The sequence below is a fragment of the Sylvia atricapilla genome, chromosome 8, assembly GCF_009819655.1.
Source record: "Sylvia atricapilla isolate bSylAtr1 chromosome 8, bSylAtr1.pri, whole genome shotgun sequence".
Taxonomy (NCBI): Eukaryota; Metazoa; Chordata; class Aves; order Passeriformes; family Sylviidae; genus Sylvia; species Sylvia atricapilla.
In genome coordinates, this window is record NC_089147.1 from 21726700 (window position 1) to 21744973 (window position 18274).

Below are 18274 nucleotides of genomic sequence, written 5' to 3' on the forward strand. Positions count from 1 at the left end.
TGAAAATACCACTCACAAAACAGCTCCAGCATGGTCTGCAATAAAAAAAAGGATCCCCAGACAGACCAAGGTGGAAGAGACCCAAGTGCAAGGAGTGGTTCAGTCACCACGCTTATTGAAATCTAATCTCCTTGCTGTGGCAGGCAATAAGGGGCCTGTAAAAACTATAACCTCACTGATTTTTTCCATCATTAGCTATGACCTCGCTTCTGACTGCTTACTCCAGTCTCAAAGGATGGACCCTTTCTGGAGGGAAGACCTGTGCCTCTGTTCCCTGGCAGGAAATTAGTCTGTAGCATTGTTATGCTTTACTTAATATGTTTATGAAAGTGGAAACACCACCTGAATTCCTCTATAGACTCTGCAGGGAAATCATGTTTCCATATTGCATTATGAGAAATGCAGTGAAGGTGTGCTAGGCTCAGTTAATATTTTTAATGTATGGAAGTAAAAGAAACTTCAATTCAGAAATATCTGCTTCCCTCTTTCTATTCAACATCCATGGTGCTATAAATACAAACTGCAGGGTACTTTCAGAACCGAGAGCCTTTAAGACTTCTCAAGGGAAAACATCACACCAAATTAATCTGCCGTCAAGTGGAAATTCTATATTGTTTGCATTTGCCAATGTTCTGTATGTGGCTGTAATTGCACTGAAGCAAATATCTGCTTTGAGTTCTTCACAAGATTAAATGTGGCCAATTGGGCGTAAAGAGTAATTGAAATGCAGAGCTGCTGCGTTGGATTTGTTAGAGGCATTGCTCATTTATGCTCTGACATGACGACACTAGGTTCTGACTTTCCATTAAAACAGGGAAATTTGGGGAATGTGATTTTGAGTGCTGGGTTGCAAGCTAAGAGGACATTTCTGTCTGGCACTGCGCTGCCCTGCAGTGTGCCAGCGGGCACTGTGCCCTGGGTGTGCTCCTTGCTCCAGGCATGCAAGGGGACACCTTCCTCTCTCTGACCAGCAGAGAGGCTGTCAACAGCTGGGCCCCAGGGTGCAGCATCTGCTTGAGAGCTCCAGAGTTGGCTCCTGATGATTTCATGGTCCTTAAGTCCTAAGTATTTGCCATAGATTTGAAGGAAAAATTACTTGTGAAGGTCCAGCTAGAGCCTCCATGGCTTGTAAGAGGGAGCCCATGGTCTGAATTGTATCCTGACTAGTGTCACCACATCAGACCAAAGGACCATGTCAGCTTGCAAAACCTGCAGTCTCACCCTAAGCCAGCTGGATGTGAAATGTTAAAGATTTGCTTAAAAGCCTCATGCTTTCTTTTTATTTTACTAGTTTAGTCATTTTCCCTCTTGCCAAATAAATGCAATTATAAGCAAGTAAAAAGTATTTTTTCAAGTTGACCATGCTGCCTTTTAATTCTACATGAAAACCCAACTGCTCCCTATGCCCTGCCCAACAGGTAGTTAAATAAACAGGCCCAGGTGAACAAAACTGCCAGTTTGAGTCCTTCTTTATTTCATTTTCTTTCCAATTAGTGGGCTTATGCAAAAACTACATGCCTAATATTTCCTAACAGTTTGCTTATGCTCAGCCTTTCCCCAGAGTTTCTCAGTGCAGCTACAGAGCAGTCCTGACAGCATCCTTGCACTCTTCAGTGAAGGCAGCATCTCTTGGGCTGGTGCCAGGAGAAAAAGCTTCTGGGCACTAGCAAGCCTCTGCTCCTCTGCCTGTGCCCCTTCCTAACTGGAGGTCCAGCTCCCGAAGCTGCTGGAGGAAGCCGGAGTTGGGGCAGATCCCTCTGTGGGAGCGCACAGTCTGAATGGCGGCGGTGAGGGACATACCTTCACAGATCATTAAGAAAGCGAGGACAAGAGTTGCAGACCGACTGATTCCCATTGCACAGTGAACCAGTACTTTGCCTGGAAAAAGGAGAGAGATTTGCAATTATGCCAGCAGGCCTCATGGTAGGAATTATTGTGCTGGAGTGGAGATGGAAGCTGGTACTGGGGACGGGCAAGCAGTTGTGTGCAGCACTGCAAAGCAGCCCTGGTGCAGTTCCCCTGGTTGGGGAATGTGGGGCTTTTACTGACTGGGGACAGTAAAAAATTCATAACTGTGTTCCAGGATCCATTGTCACTCGTTTGAGCTTAGCTGTCAGCCTCACAGCACACCCTTATCCCTCCTGCCCAGCCAGCCATCCATTGTGTCCCTGCTTGCTCATGTGTGGTTTTGGGAGTGATGTACTTGCTGGCAAAGTTTCAAGAGTTCACACTTGAAGGCCATGCTGTGGGAAGCGGCCTTGGCAGGCTACTTACTTCCAGAGGGCTTGGAAACTTGGGATTTCAGAAGTGCACTGCTCAGGATTGCTCACTGCTGGCTACAGCAACACTCCTGTTTTTCCACAAACTCTTTTTTCTTCTTTGCTTAGGGCAGTAATGCTTTCTGAGGGTGCTGACTGCTGCCCAGGCCTTTTTGGAAGTGTGTGAAGAAAATGAGCATTATCTTTAAGATGTTTGTATATGGCATTTGCACCAGCTCACTTACACATTTTTATTTCTGTAGCCTACTCAATACTAATCACTGTCCTTTCCTAATGCCTCTATTTTCCCCTGTTTATTAAGTGACCACTAGGAAGACAATCTATTAAATGTTTTTAGTTTTCCAGAGATTTCAGTGTAAGGTGTGCATCTTTGTTAGGAGTTCATTAAGAGTAGCATCATGAGTCCTTCCCCTGTTGCTGTAAGCGAGCCTCAGGGAACACCTTCCAGGGATCCACCAGTGTAACTCCCTCCTTCCCTCTGCTCTGCTTTTGGTTTTCCTGCTGTGATCATGAATGGAAGCAGCCTAAGAAACTCAATTCTGTACTGCAACTGCCTCCCAGGTTCCTTTCACCCATTGGAAGGAGATGATTTTTAATGGTCTTATTTGAAATTAAAGCAAGTTTTTTAATTAAAGGAAAATTTTGTTCTCAGATGGAAGAATTCAGGTTTGTAGTCCTTTCTATCTAGATGCAAACAAAGAGCTCATTCTGGAACCTGAAAATTTGCATCTTGTATATACGGTAAAATGCTTCAACTTTCATAAAAATGGTAGGATCAATGAGAAAATTTTAATTGAGGGTGAAACTCAATTTTTGTATAACTGTTCTACTCAATTATAACCATACTCAAATGTTTTCAAGCTCTCTTGTCCTTTGCTGCAGTCAGATCTATTTTTCTCACAGAGACTGTGGCCCAGCAACTCAGCATTATTAGAGTAACAAGTGATTAGAAGCAGATATGAACTTCTGACTACCTAATGGGCAGCTTCCCATTAAGGCAGCTGAAGAAAATGTCTTTTTAGCATGGAAATTTCCAAACAGTTCTTCACTGCAAATCTTCACAGGTTTGAAACAAAGTATTTTCTACCTTTTTTTAATTTTTTTTTAACTGTCACATATGTAGTCTCTTGTTCATTCATTGTGTAGCTGTACAAAATGCAATTTTGTGGCAGTACAATTTATATCCAGAAAAGATGAAAAATCAGTGATGACAATCGCATGTTTCTTTTTTCCTTTGGAGATGGAATAGACTATCTCAGATGCTGCTTCTCTGCAAAATGTAAGGAGGGGTAGAAAGGACAGCTTTTCAGGGTGAATTCCTTGTTTTGTTTGTGCTTAAAGCATTTTAATCTCTCTATTACTAGGGAGCAAGACAAAAATAGCCTTGTTGGATGATGAGACTAGATCCAGACAAAAACCTCAGACTTGATTGCCCCCATCCCCCCAGGTGTTAATTCTGGGTACTTGGAACACAGCTTTTAATCTCAAATCCCATTTTGTTTATGACACGGAATTTATTTAGCAACCATTCTAGTTCTGACTAATGATGATGGCATAGCCACATGCTTGGAGAGGGTGAGCATGTGTTGTGAAAACCTGCTCTGGCCAGCAGGTTGAGAGAAGTGTTGAATTCCACAATGTATGTGACACAGCCACCTCTTATTATCCTGGCATGAGAAATCCGAGCGCAGCCCTAAAGATAGACATGTCTTCAGTAGAAATAAAGCGACAAATATAGTCTCCAAGGAAGTGGCAAAAACAGCTCTGGTGACAGCGGACTTGGACCAGGCATCAAAGCCTTTTGGGGAAAGGAAGTCGTTTTCCAATGTAAGGCCAGCTTTGTAGAATTTCTATTTCTGTTTTCTCATTCAGATACTATTTCATAGAATTTACCGAGATATCGATGCCCTTATTCAAGTTAAATTGCATCTATCTGTCAATTCCATTAACTTCATTAAAATTCCTGGAAGTGAAGTCCTGCTTTTAATGGGCATATGGAGAAAAGTTTTGCACCCCTGCTAAAAGATAATGCTCATTTGAATTTCCATCAGATTTTTCAATGCGCTGCATTTCCATTAGCCTTCCCACCAACCTTGTAGGGTACGTATGCTGTATTATCTTCCCTAGATGAGGTACTTGGGTTACAAATAACCCTGGTGTGAGATTTCAGAGGAGCATAAAGGAATCAGGAGCACAGTTTCACTTTGAAAAATACTGCAAATAGGGATAGGCCAAAAGATTTTCAAAAAATCATTGCTTCAGTAGTTTGCAGGTGGCAGGAAGGGAAATCCAGAAATCCACCCAAATGTGTACCCCAAGTAACAGAAGCCAAGGAACAAAATGTTCTGAAAATTTTTCTTGGAATCAGAATCACTCTTTTTTGTTGGCTTTTTTTTTTCTTTGTGTGAAAACTTCTGAGCTATCAGCACTCCACATCTAAAAGAAAAAGAATTGATGGTCTGAACTGCACCATAAGGGAGAAAAACAAACAAGAAAAAACCCAGAAAGAAATGGCCTTGATGTTAGATTTGATTTTGCATCACTATACATTTTGAAATTAAACTGAAATTTCTGCATAAACTGGATGGGGAATAAGAGACTTGATGTTCTGAATCTAGTTTTTGTAAAATTGTTTGAGTCCTTTCAATGTATAAAGACTGCTGCCTTAGAAAATGCTCTGCCCCACCAGCAGTCTTGAACTGAAGACCAAGCTGAGCACAAGTATAAATGCTGCTGTTAAATATTGCCTGTTGTGTTTTTGTTGGAGGCACAGAAAGCAGAACAAATGCCAGGCTCCTGCTCGTACAAGCTGGCTCTCTATTGTTTTGCATTTGTGTCTGAGAGAAGACTGTGTCCAGAAAGAATACACTGAATTTTCTTCCCTGTTTCTCTGGCTTATCTGCACTTCAGAAGAGTCTTCCTGTATCAGCAAAGTGCTTTAGAAGGTGTCTCAGCAAAAACCTGGACAAGCCCCGAGTACTGACCTTGGTCCTAATCTGCATGGTTCTCTAATCACTTGTTCCCATGAGGATGTAGGTATATTATCTCTTTTACAAGTGCAATATGTATTCCAACATTGTTAACCTCTGTGCATAGTGAAACAAAGGCTGTGATAAATGCTGGTACACTGACAATAAAATGACTTGTTTGTTGCAGATAAATCAGTCATGTGAAATGATTTAATTAATGTAAAATTGCTCTAATGAAAGCAGATTTGAATTTACTGTGTGATTATTTTTAGCAAACAAATGGAATGTTAAACTTGAGTAAGGAAACAAAAGCTGTGTTGCTGTTTGGTTCTGTTTACAGGGTCAGACCCTCGTCTCTTAGCAGTGGCTGGAAATGGGTGAAGTGACACTCTGAACCCCTGGTGACATCCTGCATGTGACCAGTGCCTGAAGCACGTCTGCTCCCCAGTCTGACTGCCGTGGGCGATTCCAGCCATTCCATCAGCCCCCAGCGGGACGCAGCTGAGGTGTCCCAGCACTCAGGCTCAGATTCCTGGGTGGCTACTGGAGCACAGCCATGGAGAGCAGTGTTCACAGAGGCAGTTGCACGTTCTCCTGTCATGTGGTAGGCAAGGAGGCTATAACCACAACTCCTGTACCACAGAATCTGTGCCATAAGCATCTGTGCCAACTTCCAACGCTGCCTTTCCCACCCCTGTTTGGTTTAACATACAGTGCAAAGAGCAGCTGGACTGGTCCCACGTTAGAGGACCATGTTGCAACCTTCTCTCTGAGCATGAAACAGGATCCCTTAGGAATAATGGGATTAACTGAGGAGAAGTAGGGGCACTTAGCTTCTGGCATTATTAAATCTTGCAATCCTTATTTGAAATTTTGCACCACACATCTCGAGCTACTTTTTGCAGAGGCAGACAATAACTGTCATCTGTCTGGGATTTGTGCAGAACAATAACACTTGGTTTTTAACAGCGGATTATGGACATTCTATCCAGCTCATGCCTGCTGTAACTCTACTAACATCAAAGGGTTTGCACTAGGGATAAAGTTTGCACATTCAACTTTGTTGACCAAATTCAAGTTGGGAAATTCAATGTTGATGAACAAGATCAGTCATTAAAACACATAATAACTTATTGTCCTTTTGCTAATCATCATTAAATGAGCTAAATGTCCTAAACTAGCCCTTGCTTTCTTGCAGGATGGATTCAATTTGGCTTAAGATGAGGCTCCAAATCTGTCACCCGTAGTCAATGTCCCAGCTGCCCTCACTCTCTCATTCCATTGGATCCAGCAGAAGTATTCTGCTCAGCAGGAGAGCTCAGCTGGGCTAATGGGCCCTCGGGGCTCATTCCACGATTTTCTCATCTCCTGTTAGGTTTTAGCCAGGTGCACAATCCACTGCCTATTTCTTGATTAATCCAGTATCTGTTTGTCACAGCTGAAAATAGCAAGAGGCCTACAGAGAGCTTTAAATAGTGTCAAGTCAGAGCAGGTAAGAGCTGCCATCCGCTGCAGAGTGGGAGGTCAGACTGATGTATGTAATGTGCCTACGGTGGAGTCAAGCCAAAGGACACTTTTCTCCAAAGTTAAGCAGCTTTCATAACTCCCACCAACAAGAAGGCGACAGGAGAGGGAACCTAGCTTTTCATTTGCCCCCTTGAAGTGGAGGAAAGGAAATGACTTTGAGAGAGTCTGCCATTTCAAGATTTGAATGGGTGATTTTAACCTGCCTGTTTTAAACATGTTCAGAGGTCAATAAAAGGCAAAGCTCTCTACTTGGGAATCTTTATCTCAGCACAGTGTTAGTTTAATACTTTTCAGGACATGCTTTTATCAAGTTCTCTTTCCCTCTTCCTTCCGTTAGACTTCATAGAACCCTGCTAATTTACTTTAGGTTTAGCTGCAATCCAGAGAAATGCAAATTGCACAGGTGCCCATGCAAGGTATCAATTGATATTCAAGGTGTGGTCCTTTGAGCTTTGAGCATGAAGGAGAAGGCCAGTACTTTCCCAGCTTCATGTTTTTCCTTGTACGGAACGGGACAGATTGTGCATCTGCCCCCTCTTGTCTGAGCCTTCCCTAACACCTTTGTTATATGGGCAAAGAAACGGGATGAGCTGAAGGAAAGGCAGTCAAGGACGTAGGGATCATAAAATAATGCTTATGCATCATGGCTGCAATCGTAACGCATGTATTTTCTAATTTCTGCAGCAAAGATTATGAAGGAAGTCAGGGTGTGATGCAGCCACTGACCACTGTGACAGGAACAGCTCCCAGGTAGGAACAAGTAAGTGCACACCCTTCTACTTCCTTTTGCTCACACTCTGGCAGCTGAGTTTTAAGAAACTTAAAAACAAACTCCTTACACCAGCAAAGATATTATGTTCAGCTAAGGCAGAAATCTGGAATAAATCTGTCTGTGCTGTTTTCTAGACTTACGGTGTAAAGCATCAGATTTGTTTTTCAAGTATGATGGAAATAACAGTTCTTACCTAATTCTAATAAGTACTTGATTATTAGTTTTAAATATGTTTGTGCCTCATACAATCTTAACTTTGATTTGTCCTCTTAGGTAAAAAGGATAATATATTTCCATTAAAGAAAAAAATTGATGTTGAATTTGCTTATAATAGTTAAGCAGCAGTCTTAAATGACTTCTCAACCAAACAGCAGCACCTCGTTACATCCTGTATTTAATATGGACAGGCCTCTTGTCACCTGGTATATTTTTTGTTGTTGTTCAGTTTCATTGCTTATAATAAACACTACTTTTTTTCTTCTTCTAAATGATGTGAGTAACAATCCCATCCCTGTCTCATCCCTGCACAGGTCATGGGTATTTAGCTGCTAAATTTCTGTATCTCAGGAAATTATGCTTCCAGAACATCTTGTTTATATATTTTCTAAACTGTTGCACTTTCCTCAAAATGATGAATGTCAGCAACAGCTGGACAGCATATGATTAAATTTCACCTTGTCTCCATTCCCAGAACTCTGCTCCCATATGGAGTTCAGTAAAGCAATATTAAAAGCATGGGAGTAGGGATAAATATGCCTTGAGCTGTAACTTGTTCTGCATTGATAACTTAGTATTTCAGCATATATTTTGCCAAGCACTCATTTTGTTTGCTATTGTGGCTTCTACCTGCAATTAATCTGCTGTTTGCTGTCTTTTGTCAATTGATTTGGAATTTTGCTTTTACACACATATGAATAGATTTTGGATCTTACTTTTTTCTGGAGCACTGCCAATAACGACTTCAATTGCAAATAGCATATGCTGTAATAAAAATGGGTGAAAATCCAAATTCCCCTAAATCCAGCCCTAAGTTGCATAAAGGCAAATATTTTCTAACAGAACAGAACAAGCCCTCCAAAGAGCCAAACCTGTACAGTTACCTAGCATGAAGGTACACTGTTTGCAGTTACTGTGTTTCCCCTTCCTGGATAGTCTGGTGGATCAGACCTACTAATGCATATATTTAAGCTGGATAGTTGGTACTTCAGGACCCTGATTGCAATTACAGCCCACCAGGATGCAAGCAAAACAGCTTGCTGAGTTACAACTGTTCTCTTATTAAATCACTTACTTTAAAGTAGTATCTGTTCAGTTTTGTGGCATAGTGATGACTTGCTTTTGTGAAGGCTTACCCTTAGTAGTAACAATCTCCCATTGGCCCCAAGCCTCTGGTGTTGCACCTGGCATGTATTTAGTGAATCTGAGGATTTTGTGGGTTGTCTTCCTATTTCAAAGTTATAGTTTTTCTAGCAACAGCATGACATTATTCCTGGCTGGTGGTGTTGCTTGATCTCCCTTCTATAGAATTGCTTTCTAGCAAGTTCTTCCCTATTCTGTGTTTGTAGAACTTGCACAGATTGGAGCATTATCATTGAATCTTCTTACTCAAATATGACACTTTCTCTTGTCTTTTATTTTAAATCCTATCACTAATTTGAAAAGATCAAATAATGTGCCTCCTCCCTAGTCAGTGTGTCCCTGTAGGTAATACAGAACACTTGCTATTTTGTCTTTTGCTGACACATAACACTAGGCATAGAAAGAACCCCTTTAAAAGCCTGTTCAGTGCATCCTTCCCTGTTTCAGGGAAACAGGAGAACTGCCACTAGGAGTTCAGGAGGCAGGTAGGATGCTACTCTGTTTGGGTATCTCCATTCTTATCCACATGCAGGTGGGTTGGCTTATGTCAAATAATATTTAATAACTTGCCCTGCTTGTCTACTGTGCAAAAGATACGTAACATGCACAGATGGTCTAGTTACCTCTTGGGGAATTCAGTGCTGCTCTGATGTAATGAGCAACTGGATAGAAGTGAATGCTGAGATCGAAGTCTGGGTTGTCCTCTGCTTCTACTCCATAGTAATCCACAGGCAAGTCATTGTAGAACTTGGGCCCGGTGTTGATGCGAAATCTCCCGGCAGCGGCGTTCACAACGTGGGAGATGCCCATGCGGCTCAGCTGTGCCTTGTCACGAGCAATGTACCTGGAAGAAAGATGGGGAATTGTATTTGCCTGCTGCCTTGCAATGCAGGGAAGAACATGCTGCTGATCGTGAGATTGTTACATCGGCAGGAAGTGGTACTGGCTATTTTTTTGACAGGTTGATCAGGTTCAAAGTGTCCATTAAATGCTTTGAGACACAAGTGACTCATTAATTAACTAACTCTTAGATTTCCCTCAGTTTTTTCCCAAACATATGTTTAGATGGTTCTCAACTGGTAAAAGGCCATGGTGGAGAAATTTCTGCACAAGCTAAGGGTTTTCTGGTTTTAAGGACTTTCTCACAAGGTCACCTCTGCTGAGTATTCATCAGTTCAGATGACTGATGCCATCTGGCAAAGCAAGGAAGAAATGAGCATGATCCTTTTTACCCAGCTTTGGCAGGACTGCCTGAAGTACCAATGCCACAGCTACAGTGGGCTGTTGCAGTGTGTGACTCCTGCACTGATGATGGAGGAGAAACCAGGAGGCAGGGGATATTCTTTTTAGTCAGTTAGGATGCCTTTTTTCTATGCAGAGCTGAATCTTGTTCAACACTTAGACCTGCTGTGAGACATCCCCAAATTAGTGCCTAGCTCTCTGTTTTTAAATAAAGACTGGAAGATTTGGGGGGAGATTTGCAATAACCTTCAGCCCATCCTGTCTCTTACAGGTCTCCCACGTAAAGGTTTGGCCAGACTTCATCCACGTGCTCTGTGGGCTGTGTGCGTGTGCAGAGCAGGCGCCGCAGCTCCTCCAGGGATGGTGTCCCAGCACTGCTCCCGCTACTGGGTGACAAGCTTGAGGCACTTCTTATCCTAGGCCGCCGCAAGTCCTGGCTGCACAAGGAGTCCCAGGCCATCCTGAAAGGGCAGAGCAGACATTGACCACCAGCTAGAGGTATTTCTGACAGGCCCCTTTCTTCCTCTCACCTTGTTGAAAAGTCGATTAAAACTTCATTGTATTTTTAAAGATTATTTTCTTCATAGGAAATGGGGGAGTTCCTACTACTGTCTGGAATTCTAGATGCTGTTATTAGCCAGTGAAAAAGCCGAGCCCTTGATATGCCAGCACAAGACTTCTGCTTTCACATGGAAAGAGGCGATGCTAAGGAAAATGTCTTGTGTAAATATATCTACTCAAAGAGCATAGAAACAAAGTATTAACATGGTATGCTGAGGTTTTCCTTTAACCAGGTAACTAGGGCTTCCTTACATATACTTAATTGGATTTGTCTTCTAATTTGCTCAATAAACTGATCTGGACTGAACAGAATCACTCATGCAAAATCTTATTCACTGGTTAGCTATTAATTGTCAACTTCAAAGGGGAAAACCCTGTAAGGAGTAGTTTGGTTCTTTCCAATGTTATTTACTGGCCATCCTGTTTGTCCCCATGACAAATGTTCATGTTAGAAAAATCTGGATGAGTTACAGCTGAGATTCCAGCTGTCATTTCTATGAGCATTGACTAATTTTTTTAGTAAGTTGTTTTAATTTGCATTCCTCTCCTCTCTGTTCCCTCCAAGAACTATCCCATTTCTAATCTTGAAGCAAGTACTTCAGTTACAAGGAGAAACACCTTTTTTAGGCATCACTTTATCTCTGGAATTACTCTGTTTCCATATGGTACATTTCCTTTGAAATAGTAGTTCCTCTACACTGTTAGCTGTAGATTTGAACTGTTGGGAGAATTTTTTTAAGAGGGGGACAGAAATAACATTTTTCCCAGAGTTCTGTTCTAAGAAAATATTAAACCTTTTTTTTTTTTTTTTTTTTTTTTTCTGTATGTTCTAAAAATGAGGCAAACATCTGCATTCCAGATATAGTAGGAACTCTGTCAACTTATGAGCCTTAAAACAGAAGCACCTGTCTAGGACATGTGTGAAGTTGTAGTCAGTCAGAAAGTCTTGCTCTGGCACTGCCTGAAGCCTGTCTCCTACATAAATGATTTGAGGGGTGGTTTGGGGTACAACAGCCCAGGACAGCAAACCTGAAATCTTGCCTCTTTCTGCTGACCATATCTATTGTTAACAAGTAGGTTGCATTTAAGTTCAAGGACTGTCTCTTTTCAAACACCAAGTGTGGAGAAATGTTCTCCTAGTTTCCCACCCATGTATTTTCTCTAGCCCTAAGTTCACATTTTGGTGTAATTTTATTTTGCACGCACAAAGACCGAGCAAGAGTATCTGATGGCTAGCCTGCTGTGGGAGGTCACTGCACCTTCATATTAATACAGTGCTTTGCTGAAGGGCAAATGGAGCAAATAATTCCCTGAAATATTCACAGAAAAGAAGGAGGGAAGTGTAAGGCCATGGAATGGTCCTTACAAGTGACCCTTCTGCCATGCACATGAAGTGATCTTCAGTTGCCAAGAAGGAGCCCCCTGTCATTTCAGTACTTTCTCCTGCCACCTTCATGGCAGCTCTGGCCTCTTGGATACAGTAAGTTTTCACCAAGTAATGTTCCCAGAGTGGTCTTCTATTGTTACAAGAGCATTACAAAGAGCTCCACTGTGGAATGTGCTCCCCTCCCAAATGTGCGTATCTCCTCCAGTGTCAGCTTTTACTGTGAAAACAAAAGCAGATGTTCTTGCCCATTTTGGATGGCTTTGTGCAAGAGGAGGCATGGAGGAATTCCCTACAGGAACAGGCATTTCTCACTGATTTAGATCCCTGGTTTCACACTGGCCACCCCAGTGCTGTGCCAGCTCTGCCTGGCTCCTGCTGGTGATCTTGGACACTTCTCTGATCCCACAGAGGGGATCTGCAGCAGAAATGGGACTTGGATTTCCTGTGCCCTGACCACAGGGCCATCTCCTGGTTCATTAAGTATGTTCAAGAATACAACCTCCTCCAATCCTTCCCAATTCATAATGTCTACAGGAAATGTACCCCTTTTTTGATGTACCTAATTCCTTGCAGTGTGGCTAATGACCACTCTAGGGCACTTCTCACTCCCTGTAAAGTTGCTTTAAACTGTTTTGGTTTTTTCTTATTCAGTACTGCCAGTTATCCTTTTCTCTTGCCCTCTCCTCTGTATAAATACTTTGATTTTCCTACTGCCTCAGAGGACTGAAGGCTGCAATCAGCCTTGCTTTCCTAAGCCCCACAGGAGCTGGGCAGGTAACTGTGACATATAATGCACGTAAGGAAAAGTGCTCCTTCAAAGACTGTTTGGCTTTGTTTTGTTAGAATTGTTTCTAGAAAGGAACATAACTGCATAGGCTGGGTAAAAGGAGGTACTGCGTGCTACATTTAAAACTGTGGAATAATAGTCTTTATAAGATGGGACTGCTTTTTCAGAATGACTAAGATGACTTTCAGCTTGTGCTTACATGGATATTGTGTTATAGATAAGGAATTTACTCCTGTTGAAACACAGATGTGAACTGCTGATGGTGTGTATAAAACTTACCTTCATTCTGGTCACTTTTTTTTTAACTGGAGAATAGCATCAGTTTGTGTAAACTCTACATCCAATAAAAAGGAAGGACTACAGTTCAAATTTCAAATGTGAAATAACTGCAACTAACAGGCTGCAAATTATTCAAAAGCAGAGAAGCCTCAGTAGGATTATTTAACTAATATGTTGAATAAAGAATGCATTGAAAAAAGAATAGCTTTCCACAGAAAATTTACAGACAGAAAAACAAGATTTTTTTTTCTGAATAATGACTACACAGTACTGGCATCAGCCTAACATCTTAACTCACTAGATTTATGCATGCAAGTGTCGTTACTGAAATGCACATGTTTAAGGAAAACAATGCTATGATTAAAATTTTGTGTAATGTTTTATTAGGAACATGGCTAGATTAAAAAATTAGTGTGAAAGGAAAATTATTATAGGTAATAATGTGATGGCTGTTCATTTAAAAGATGTGTTTTTAATGATTCTCAGCTCAATTCCTCTATATTGACTTTTTGTAGCGGATCTCTTTCTGAGATGTGTGTTGTATGAATGAGCAATACAATTCCAAAATGCTGGTTTCTGAATGATGATAACATGAAACATTCCTGATCTTTGCTCTACTGGAGTTGTATTACGATAAATTATCCAATCACATAGGAAAAATTTTGCCCTTATATTTATATTAATTTTGAATCAGCTGGTACTGCAACAGTAATTGTATCTGTACTATGCAATAGAATTTCCTTAATTACAGCTAACAGGATAGCAATCAGAGGCCTATTGCAAGCAGGACATTCTGATGATGCAGAGTGACACAGAGTATGACATGGGCTGTTTGTGCCACCATCCCTGCCTCCACCTGTAGCCGCCTACCTGGAGTTACGTGTGTTGGTGGCTTTGTGACGACAGCACCCAGGTCAATGGTTCCTTATCAGCTATTCCAGGAAGAAAGGAAAATGGTCCTGTGAAAGGTCCCAGATAATATCTCCCTCATGAGAGTTTAGGATTCCTCTCTGCCCAGCAGGGAATGCCCCTACAGACTGCATAAACTGTTGATGCTTCGGTTGGGTTTCAGTTAATTCAGTGACTACAGCCGTATCTGTAACGTAGTTGGGGCCATTCAGTGCCATGCTGGGGAGAGCGTCTTAAGAGACTTTAGATTTTTTTACAGGTGTCTCAGTCCTTGGATACATATGCCACCTTTTATCCAATTTCTCTAATTCCATGATATTTAATTAAGCAACAAAATGAAAAGTCAGTGTAATTCAAAAATTTGACATTACCTTGATACGAGATCAATCTGAGAGGATGGTATGAAGGCTGAGATGAAGCAGCAGAAAATCCTGCAGCATGATGCTGTGGTAAGTCAAGAGGAAAAAACAACTCTTGTATCTAGGATATTTACTAGAAATACCTGCTTTAACCTGTATTTTCCAATGCCAAGATAAAGGAGAGATCTGTGTATACTATAAGGATGTCAATGTGCTCATTTCAATCAAGTGTCAAATATTTTAATCACTCCAGGGCCTATATTGGCTTTTCCGAATGGGTAGAACTTAGCTGTTTTCTTAGGATGTTAGTGAAGATATTCTTGAGTCTTTAAATCCTGAGAAGAAAGTAGCCTCCATCCTGTGCTTTCTCAAGCTGCTATGTGCTATAACCTTGCCATCCCTTGCCATCCTGGCTATACTTCAAATAGACTGATTTGTGGTGGTAAAAGACCAGGCTGAAGCTCAGGGCTTGGCCAAGTAGGTCGTGTCAAGTTCATGCCTATCATGTATTCAAAAGCCATAAACATTTCTCAGAAAGCCTATCCCCTGGAAAGGTTCCTCCAAGATAACGTATGTTTGAGAGAGGGTTTTGTGTTGCTACATCGGCACACAAATGACAAGTATTACTGTCATCATTCTTTCTTCCTTAGCATTTAACCCAATAGTCTCACTGGAGTCATAATTTATCAATTGCTAGGAGCACTGCAAGATATAGATGGTATGAATCAAATACAGCAATGACTGAGGTAGGGCTGGACTTGAAAGCTGAGACAGAGGCAGTGTCTAGGGAGGCACAAGGTATTTGAGTAGCCAACTGTTTGTAAGAAAATCTCTTCAGCACCTGGAGGATGTAATCTGAACAGCACTTCCAAATTTAGTGGAGGCTTCCAGACCCACAAGTGTAACCCAGCTATGCATTTAGGGCAAGGCACCCACTTGGTGGGACTTGGCAAAATCCATTAGGTGGACATGATCTCCACAGATCACACAAGGCCTACGTTGAGGAGCAGACTAGATCTGTGTACTGGACAGCTTTGAGCAGCACAAGGCAAAAATACTGGATTTTTTTCCTCTTGGTATTGCACTGGTGAACATTTTCTGTCCTAACTTTAGAGGAATTGTGATGCTTCCCTGCTGTCCAAAATTTTCTCTGTGTGCCATCCAGGGAAATCAGCAGCTACATTTTTGATACAAAGCACTACTCAAATGTAAGGAAGAAATTAATCAACTCATCCTGGTTCTCAAATACACTGAATTTACCACAGTTTCCACTGATGTTATGGATTTCCAGGCCTCAGAAGCCTCAAAAATGTCTAATTTTTTCATAGCAAGTTGGTGGGCCAGGCTGCAATTCTCAAACCTAATGGTCTTGACTGTTTCAGGATGTACATTAGCCTGCAGGCCCCAAGGCAGGGTGGCCTCCAAGTTTTTTTCTGTGACTGTAGTATAAAACATTCTCTTGTCATCAGCTGGTTGGTACATTTGTATTTACCAACAATGCGTGCAGTTCCTGACAGTGGCTAGACACACTTAGCCATCCTTTGATGTGTGGCAACGTCAATGTTTTGCCAAGTGTGCAAAACCTGGCCACCTGCTGATTTTGCTAACTCTCCTGGGTCTTGAATGTATGTTTATTTTATTCTTTAGCCATGAGAAACCAACCCTATAGAGTTACTGCCCACACAGCAGCTTTGAGTGAATAAGAGAAGTGAAAAAAGGAGCACCAAAATTAATTTTCCCTGATCCATCCTTTCCTACAAAATGCAAAACCGTGAGTTGCTTTACCTAGTCACATATTTGTAATATAGGTGGGATCCTAACCATGTTTATGAGTCATGGGCAGAGTCTGTGCCAGGCATAGGATTGTACGTGGAGTATGTTTTGCAGAAACCATAACCATGGTTGATAGGTAGCACCACCACCAGGACTGCAGAGATAAGAGGTAGTTTATCCACCCCAAGCTCTTTTGTGGCTTCTTCACCACTAAAGATTGACTATATTTTGTTTCTGAATTGGACATTTTATTTACTAGTTACAAATTTTACACTCCCTTTTAACAGTGTGCATTGTAACTACTTAAAGCTGAGCATTAAACAGGCCCAGACACTGTTAACAATCTGCACGTTACAATATATTTTTTGTGTAACTACTTGTTATAGCATCAGCTATTAAGAATTTATTACTGGTGCATTTTAGGTAGTGCTTTACAGTCCTTTAATTACAGTCATCCAGCAATCATTACATAAATACACATCTAGAGCAAGAACCCCGATGTAAGGTGACTCAAAAGGCTTTTACCTGCCAAGACCAGAGTTTGGGCCCTCAGGTGGCAATGATGTCATTGCATATGCAGGGAAACAGAGAGTTTAAGGCTGTGCAGGGAGCTGTGTTCCTCCCAGCACTAGGTGTTCATGAAGTCATCAGCTGGAGCAAGAGCACTGTAGAGCTCTAAGGACCTGAACTTGGCTCTTGACAAGCAAGTTAAGCAGATGGTTCCCTTCCATCCCTAGGCCCAGCAAAGATGTGGCTTTTGGCTGTGAGCACAGTTCAGCTGCAAAATCAAGTCCTCTGGAGCCCACTGGTACCTCTACTCCCAGCTGCCAAGTGCATCCTTACACCCATTAACCCAACCTGATCTGGCAGACTAGCAGACACACTTCATATGACCCAAAGACAGTAGCTGGACCAAAATGCATCAACCACATCTCCATGCTATTCATGACTGCAGCACCGTGCCCACATTTGACCGTGTGTCTAGCTCCTGGCCAGACTACTGCTCCTACATCAAATATTATTGCTGGTGTCCTCTCCTGCAATGGACTTTAGCCATCAGACTTCACTGTCAGTTCTGACAGTCTCTAACTCCTTCCTCCATTCAGTACTGACATCTTTCACTACTTCTTGAGAAAACAAAAATACCAATCTATAGCATTATAGCACTAAACAGTTCTTAGACATGCTATGAAACACTCTTGATATCACTATGCTTGCACTTGAAGACAAGTTTACCTAAAATTTAGTTGTTCTGCGTTAAGGCTGGCTCTTCTGGGCTCAATAATTGTTACATCACTGTATCTCTCTTGCCTCCAGCAATAACATGTTGGAGGTGAAAACTGGTATTCTCTGAGTTGGTAAACTCCCTTTTTCCTCCTCAGAAGCTTACTGAAAAGTTGAAGGATGAAACACTTCTGAAAGACAGGCTGGCAAGTTGATGCAGGTTGCTCTAAATCAGGAGCAACATGTGCCACTTTGATTTTCTCTTGGAGTTGCCAGTCAGAACCAGCTGGGTTGTCTGGCTGACACTGGTTTTTTGGTACAACTACTCCAAAGCCCTCACCCTCCTTGAACAACAGAAATCCTAGCTGCTTTTTCATGGCTTTTAGCAATGCTTTGCTGATATTTGTAGCCTGCAGTTTGCAGGGAGCATGTTTTGCTCTTGTTACTGGATGATGTTAGTACAGCATGACCCTGGGGAGAAGGTACAAACTTGGATTTATTCACAGATGGCCTGAAACGTGCTGAGTCTGTTCTCTGATGCAGACCTGGTGGCCTGGAGGCTCACCTTTGTGATGCACTTCAGCCTCACACTGTCACTGTGTGGGTGACAGAGCCTGCTCATGCTGTAGCACAAGCACATTCCCTGCTCCATCTCCATGGCTGTTTGGGCTGAAACGGCAACTACCACACAGCCCAAGTCCTACACTCTCTCCTGTACAGTCTGCTATGTAGGGGGTGTTGATTCAGACAGCACACGTCCAACTGAACACAACAGGAGAAAGCCAGGTGGGTTGCTGGGCATGCTGCATCGAGCTTGCTTAAAGGACGAAGTGTCACTGGGGTGTTG

General features: G+C 42.0%; 1 protein-coding gene and 1 long non-coding RNA gene across 2 annotated transcripts; one reads left to right on the plus strand and one right to left on the minus strand.

Moving 5' to 3' along the window:
* Positions 1-1118: 1118 nt before the first annotated feature.
* Positions 1119-10893, minus strand: LOC136364271 (dual specificity protein phosphatase 13B-like). Its single transcript, XM_066324074.1, has 3 exons — positions 10418-10893; positions 9530-9750; positions 1119-1878 (listed from the first exon to the last, which is right to left on the minus strand). The coding sequence occupies exons 1-3, from the start codon at positions 10606-10608 to the stop codon at positions 1664-1666; spliced, it is 627 nt and encodes a 208-aa protein (XP_066180171.1). The 5' UTR covers positions 10609-10893; the 3' UTR covers positions 1119-1663.
* Positions 6068-14507, plus strand: LOC136364272 (uncharacterized). The gene is made up of 3 exons (XR_010744130.1): positions 6068-7535; positions 10420-10646; positions 14331-14507. It is a non-coding gene; the product is annotated as an uncharacterized lncRNA (long non-coding RNA).
* The last annotated feature ends 3767 nt before the right edge of the window (positions 14508-18274 follow it).